The following is a 7,408-nucleotide window of genomic DNA, read 5'->3' on the forward strand; positions in this document are numbered from 1 at the left end:
TTTTTTTTTTATTACATAAATAATTTTATTATCAAACGTGTATAGGAATCTACTTTGTAGATAAAGAGATAGTCCAACACTGCAAAGTGTCAGTGGGGTGTAACTAGGATTAAGACAAGTGGAGACAAAGAGTAGAAACCTGACTGTGGACTTTGATCGGAGTCACTTTTGGGTGACCGGCTGTCCAGGTACGATTCAAGGAATGTCATTGGTCTGCCCACATTCTTCCCTTCTGGAGACAAAATAACCTTTAACTACATCAAGATTCACATTAACAGAGAGACACACAGCTCGTGCTCTTCTGACAAATAAACACACTGCCAGGCTGCAGCAGCACTGATGAAACAACAGGGTAAAATGAGTCAGGACTGTAAATGGTACAACCTGGCATATCAGGGACACAGAGGCATTTTGGTCTGTGGCGTAACTGGTAGAGTAAGCAAACCTAAAATACCAATATTTCCATTTACACTGGGTCCAGGGCATGACACTCAGCAGAAACAATAATCCTCAAAGGCTGTCTCACAAATACAAAAGTGACAATAATACATAAACAAGGTATATATATATATATATGATTTTTTTAGCAGCTTATAGAACATTGCATTCATTAACTCTCCCCAGGCAAAAAAAAACAACAACTGCACAGCACAATTTGTTTTCCCTTAATCACTGTTAAACATACTGCAACAAGGTTCAGAACATCTACATATGTATTTAGAAAATATATGTAATTCAAAACCCAAAGCTGATTGCAACAAATATCGTAGCAATGACCGAATCCTTCACATATACAGTATGAAACAGACAGGGTGGATACAGAGATCATAACTGCACAGTGCACAGCTACATCAGTACACAATGGAGCTAACAAGGGGCCGCTTAAGCCACAATAAAATTATGCCCTTGCAGTCAAGTAGTAACCGACACTGGGTGTGTTTGTACAACTTTGTTTTTGTCTTTCAATTCGTCCGGAGCATTTCTTCAGGAAAACATACTGAGATGACAGTTTAACTTAGTCTCAATGCTGTGTTTATATATATAGACTGGAATGATAACTGGCATGTTTTTTTTCCCACAGTGCAGTTGTACTGTGCTGTACACATACTGGCATGGTACAGAATGATTTCTCATTATGTTTGGTGTGCAGTCCAGTTCACTTCAGATACTGAACTGTGCTGGGTAAGGCGCCCATGTACCAACAAAGGCACCTATATACAGTATTTGGCACAGCCACTTTCCAAGGTAGCTGGCAGATATGTCATCATTACACTGGTGACATACAGCTACATACACTACTGCTCAGTATTCCAGTGGAAACACCAAAGGGCACTGGTACTGTACCATATCCAAAGCAGGTCCAGTATGGGTACAACACAGTACTGTATGCAGCCACACTAGGCTTAGTATGTGGTCTGCACACTGCTTGCAGACAGCAGAAAGTCTGCGGCTAGCTCAGTAGAGGGCACTGTCGTTGTTGTAGGAGCTGGAGCTGGGGAAGGTGGGACAGGGTTTGTTCCAGGGAAGGGTGCCAGAGTGGTCAGCTGTGGGAAGGCTGAGGGTGCTGGCGCTCTTCAGCTTGTTCTTCAGACCCCAGCTGATGAAGGACGACTTCTTGGTTACTTTGCGAGACTTGGGGTTCTTGTCATCGTCATCAAAGGCCAGACAAATCATGGAGTATGTCTTGGGCAGGTTTCCGCAGAAGGTGGCACTCTTGGTAGGCTGGAGTAGAGAGATTGACAATGACATTTAGTGGAAAGAAGCAGTCATTGCTTGTTGAATCAAAACGTTGCCCTGGAGGCCATATAGTCTCAAACACTTTGTGGGGTCAATAACTTTGCATTTAAGTTAGTCATTTTCTCACTGTTTTAACACAGAAGTCCAGAAATACCCAGAATCAAAAACAGAGTACTGTGAAGCAATTGCTCCTCATATGAAATGTGCAGGGATTGGACAAAATATGAATATACAACATAATGCCAACTCCTTAAAACCCTGTAGAATTTAATAAATCAATGTCTTTTACACTACATGGCCATATCCAAGTGCTATTTCTCATGGGAAACTGCATGGACAATTTACCATGGCAGGAAACACTACCTCAAATGGAGGAATCTGAAACTATGCTGTTAAGTCATCTGATACAAAGACCAATTTTGCTGTGACTATTTGTCAATCAAGAAAACCAGTTAGATGACTTTTCTCTCGCTCCATAGAAAGGGGAAAGAGGGTATGGCATACCATTGGAGGGTTGCTGTCCATCATGCTCACCACCTGGATGTCAATCCCCTCCTCGTTCACATCCTTCAGCAATCGCATCACCTCACTCACGCCCATCCACTTGCAGTCTGTGTCGCTCACGGCGACAATGTAGTCACCCTCTTTCAGACCGTCAGCCTGAAGGGAAAACAGGAGTTAGAGAGGAGGGCCACTGAGATCTCCTGATAGTGCAGACTGAGTAAAAATGTACAGCTCAGTGTTTTGCTTGAAACAGGTTCACCTACTTTCCCTCAACACCCTGGAGGCAGCTGAGATCAGCAGAGAAAACACTGAGGTTTAGTCCCAAACAAAGCTTTTTACAGAGCACATTGTTTCATAGCTGTGGGATTTCTGTCTTATCTACATGTGCTCAGCTATTTCTGTCTGATAACTTGATCTGTGTTCGCCAGAAGCAGGCCAGCAACTCGGGAGAATCAGTCAGTTGCAGAATAAATCCTGTTGAATGCAGTATTAAAAGTTATAAAAAGTTTGGCCTAGTTAGACTTGTGTAATACTACTAATCTCTTTCTCTGCATAGCCTGCAGGGCCTAATAAGAGTCTGCTCTTTGTCAGCACCTCTTAATGAGCTGTCAGACTGAAAAGGATTGCAGAGAGTAAATACTCTCTGATTCTTAATTAAATTAGTAGCCAGAGTGGCTGTGGAGGAGGGTGGTGGTGGGGGTGAGTGTCCTCCAAACATTCTTTGAGCCTGAATCCTGTTTAGGTTCCTGAGAATGACTTTAATGACTTTAATTTGAACTTAGTTTATATTCAGTATGCAAGCAAGCCTGAAATTTCAAGCACTTACACTGTACACAAAGCCACTCCCTGCTAGTTAATCCTGGGGCAAGAAGTTAATATTGAGCAACCTCTGCATCTGGCTTTTGTTTAAGTTTGACAGAAGAAAGTACTGAATATGGAAATATTTTCTGTGCTCTAAAAATACAATTTCTTTTAATTTTAATTTATTTATTTTTTTCTCCAGCCGTCTGCAGATGATGAAATCCCTCGGTGTGAAAATACAGATGCATCTAGTTACACAAAGCATTCTACAAGAATGATACAGGTGGATTTGCATGTTGTATTCCATTGACTACAAAATGCATTAAAAATAAAGGATGAGGTTTGCTGTGATGGATTACCTATCTCAAGATCATGTCAAGTCTCTGCTGACCAAAGGCTGGCTGCAAAATAGGAGATAAATCTCCCCTTGTTCAGCCACAGGTAAGGAATATAGGTTTAACTCACAGCAGCTTGGCAGAGGGGGTCCAACGAAACCACCTGGACTGGTGTTTCTCCTTTCAGGGTGAAGCCCAGGTCTCTGTCTTCTGGTCGAAGTTGTATTGTCCGCGGGGCCGTCCACCGCTGCTTGGCAGAGAAGACTGACAGAGGGCCCTGAGTGGAGACATTGCAGGGATGCCGGGGTTAATATGGCTCCAAGTTTTACTTACTCAAGAGGATAATATCCTCTCGTCCTTTAATAGTTTCAGGGTTCAAAGGCTTTGGTGAAAGCCTGGGGGAAAACTGAAAATCCAGAATAATAATCACTTATTGTGTCCTCACAGGCTAAACATGGTCAAAGTCCACATCTGTGATCTGTTATCTGTGCATACACTGTATACACACACACATGAAAGTTATGTGAGCACGATGCACGCTGTATTTACATGATCAATCTCTCTTTCTGACATGAGTATGTTTTTTCCATATTTGCACTCTATGTCAGTCACAATCCTTAGTGTACCTTCTAAACAAAGCAATTCATACGAAAAACATTCTCAACATACTGAACACATTACTTATGTCTACCTGATGGTTGGATTGCAGATATACAGTATCCACCATACTGTGTAGTGCTAGCTGCACAACACAACTGTTACTTCAAATGAATTCAATCAATTTCAATTAATTCTAATTACTAAAATAATATTTTAGTATATGAAATGTAAATACTCAAAAGTCATGTCTGCTTATTTTGTCTGTCAAACTGTCACAAATACAGTAAAATATTAGTTCAATTATGTACTTAAACTTATGTGAAGTGTCTTAAATAAATAATTTAATCCTTAGCAAGCTGTAACCTTCATTTAAAAAGGTATTTTTCACAAAAAAACAAAGATTTATCAATCAAAAAGATACATTTATTTTCCCCTGAACAGATCGACTAACCAATTAATCATTTCGACATTAGCCAGAATTGATCACAAAGATGTCCTCCATTTCAGACTGCTGAAGCCAACTGCTATCTCCCATTAATGCGCTTCTTAGCTGATGGGAAAATTTCTCCTCCACAAAATCCAGACATTCCATCCTATGTAAAACCAAGCTGATGCCGGTCACCCCTGCCGCTTTAATTATTACCGTAGAGATTGTATGAAGAGATTGTGCTGGATTAAACTTTTCAGTCTCTCATTTCTCTGTGGATCCAAACAGATTTGAGTATTGTTCCCTGAGACTGTTAATGAAGAGCTAGGTGGGATTTTACAACAGGAACCAGAGAGGTACTTATTCACAGAGACCCCTTACACCTGTTGCCTGGGAACGTCAGGTCTGACCCTTGACCTCCTCTCCGGTTATTAGCTTGTAAGGCTGTCCGGCTTAAAACCGAAGCCTGTTTATTTGTTATAGGAATTGTGAATTGTGCTAGATGAAAAAAATGACGTGAACAGAAGATTCCAGTTCCAGTGACAGAGGATGCCAGGTCCCCCTCCCAGCCACCACTCTATGACAATAAAGCCAGGGTCAGAGTACCCCAGTCCATGGTTAGTGTTAGTTTAGCCTTCGTTGCTTAGGATGAAAGTCCAGGAGGCTTTGGAAACAAGGACTTCTGTTCAAATGTGCCAAAGCTTCCAGGAGACTCACCCTTGGTTGGTTGTATTCAGAAATAAATAAAAATAAACTCTGGGTACAAGTGCACTTCCAAGGTCTAAAACACAAATCCAGAGCCATTTCATGTCACTTGATGAATAAACCAACCACCATGTATGAAAAAACAAAGTAATGTGAGTGGAAGAATATTAGTAACCCACATACCAGCCTTTGGAAGAAGTCCGTGACTTTCACCTTTGTGGTTGCAGGAAACTCCATCTCTGCTTTGTGCTCTGTTTTAGCTAAGGAGAGAGAGAGAGAGAAAAAAAACAAAAGCTGTCATTACAGTGTTTACGGTCACAACCACATTTCAACTGTCGTCCTGTGGAGAGGCGGGCAGGGAGTTAGCAGTGTAAACATTACATCATCTGTACCTGGAAATAAATGTCACTTATCACGTCTGATTGCAGCAGGTGTGGTACACAACACAGTGGCCTTTTTACGAACCGTTTCCTAAGAGACGGAGCTCACAAAGCAACACACTGGTCCTGCCTGACATTAGTGTCGTTTCTGAAGTGTTTGTTGTGGTGACACTAAGGTGACTGCTTCGTTTCTATGTCAGCCGCGGGAAGAATAGCTGTTGCCTCAGTGGAGACTCAAATAAACTCTACAATTATTCTAATCTTATCTTCGCTTCTCATGTTTACTAGAACAGGATATTTTCATTGGTTGAGGTGTTATCTTCTCTTAAGACTCACAGATGATGTCTGGGGCCTCCGTGTAGTCAGCGAACTCTTCCTCGTTTTCATTCTCACTGTACTTGTTGAGGGAGCGCTGGTGACTGGCTTTTAAAATGTCCTGCAGGACCTCCAGCTTGTTCAAGTGGTGGCATAGACTATAGATCCTCAGAGCCTCTTCATGACCCAGGATGGCCCGGCGGATGTGTGCTTTACCTGTGGGGGCGCGGGGAAGACAGATGAGGAGAAGCAGATAGAGGAGAAGAAGAGGGACAGTCAGGTCTGGTGTTATTCTCTCACTCTACTGTCTTCTGCTGTGCTCAGCCTATGTGCTTACCGATGCGTTCACGTTCATCTTTCTTTTTCAGGATGTCCAGGGGTGAGCGTCCCTCAGGAAGGCGATCGTAGACCTGTGACAAGGTCTTTTCCTGCTGGTCCTCATCGTCACTGGGACCCACTGAGACACACAGGGAATCAAAATGAATACTGAATGTTGTCTTCCACCTGGATTGGGCTCAACACTGAAACAAATGGCTAACACTCTTGAATGGCTTGACAATGACTGTATGCATATATGTACACACGCTGTTGCACAATTTTGCAAAAATAAATATGGGCATGTAAACAACAATCAATTTAAGTTTACAGATTAGCAGCGTTTACCAGAGAGATCAATCTACACTGGTTACGATGGCTATAATCTAATTATTTAATAAGCTCATCAAAATAAAAATCACCCCAAAACTTGATGTAATCTCCTGGTTCACAGCCTTAACAGCTCAATTTTAATACGTCAGAACCTTCTAGGTCTCCTAGACTGCTTCATTGAGACAGTATAAAGCATTTATTTAGCAATGTTTGTGGTTCATCTGTTTACTACAGCAGTCTTCATTCTCTCCTGTTCCTGGACTGAGTCCTTCTCTCTCTACAGTCCTGTGATTAATTGCTCTATTCTCCTCATTCACGCAGGAATCTGTTAATGAGCTTCCAAACTCAAAGCTGCTTCGCTCTGTTGTTCCTCTGTTCAGTCCTGTCTCCTTCACAGCACTGAGTAAAACTATGACCAGCCCCTGTAAAGCTTAATATCATCTGCTGCTTTTTGCTTCATTTGGTTTTCAGCTTAATCTCTGCTAAACTGCAACTGTTAACATGCAGTAGGACAGAAAAACAATGAAAACAAGACTGCAAAAACAGTGCTAAATGGCAATGCACAGCAGTAGAAAAAATGTTCAAGTATGGAGCCAGTGTAGGACTGAAAATAACTGTTAGCTAAATGATTAGTTGTTAAGTCTATAAGATGTCTAAAATGATGGCCAGCTATCCAGAAGCAGTACGGTACAGAATTAGCAACAGCACCACTGGAGGGCTTTTTGTTCTCTCACAACTTTTCTTCCTCTCTCACTCAGTCGCTGGCTCTCTCAGCCACTTGATTATGCAGACAGCATTAAGAGGCTACATAACTGTAATCCTCCAGCAGTCTATAGTACACCCCCTCAGTTTCCCTCACTCCAACCATCTCTCCCTTTTCCTCCACTCTCACTCCGTCCATCCTGCCACTGAGTTCCTGGAAGCCTCTCTTTACCATGGGGTGTGTGTGTGTGTGT

At 42.0% G+C, this 7,408-nt stretch overlaps 1 protein-coding gene across 2 annotated transcripts in view; it reads right to left on the reverse strand.

Moving 5' to 3' along the window:
• The window catches only part of rhpn2 (rhophilin, Rho GTPase binding protein 2), a 28,897-nt gene continuing 21,489 nt past the window's right edge, over nucleotides 1–7,408 (reverse strand). Inside the window, exons 10-15 of one of the 2 annotated variants that reach the window (XM_035652568.1) lie at nucleotides 6,142–6,261; nucleotides 5,826–6,020; nucleotides 5,323–5,369; nucleotides 3,508–3,654; nucleotides 2,242–2,397; nucleotides 1–1,722 (exon numbers count right to left, since the gene is read on the reverse strand). In XM_035652568.1, coding sequence (XP_035508461.1) covers nucleotides 1,456–1,722; nucleotides 2,242–2,397; nucleotides 3,508–3,654; nucleotides 5,323–5,369; nucleotides 5,826–6,020; nucleotides 6,142–6,261 — 932 coding nt within the window. In that variant the 3' untranslated portion in view covers nucleotides 1–1,455. Of the gene's footprint in view, nucleotides 1,723–2,241; nucleotides 2,398–3,507; nucleotides 3,655–5,292; nucleotides 5,370–5,825; nucleotides 6,021–6,141; nucleotides 6,262–7,408 lie in introns of both variants that reach the window. The other variant, XM_035652567.1, reaches the window with a different exon arrangement.

Source organism: Morone saxatilis, unplaced genomic scaffold (assembly GCF_004916995.1).
Source record: "Morone saxatilis isolate NCDOM2014 unplaced genomic scaffold, NCSU_SB_2.0 Contig11, whole genome shotgun sequence".
Taxonomy (NCBI): domain Eukaryota; kingdom Metazoa; phylum Chordata; class Actinopteri; family Moronidae; genus Morone; species Morone saxatilis.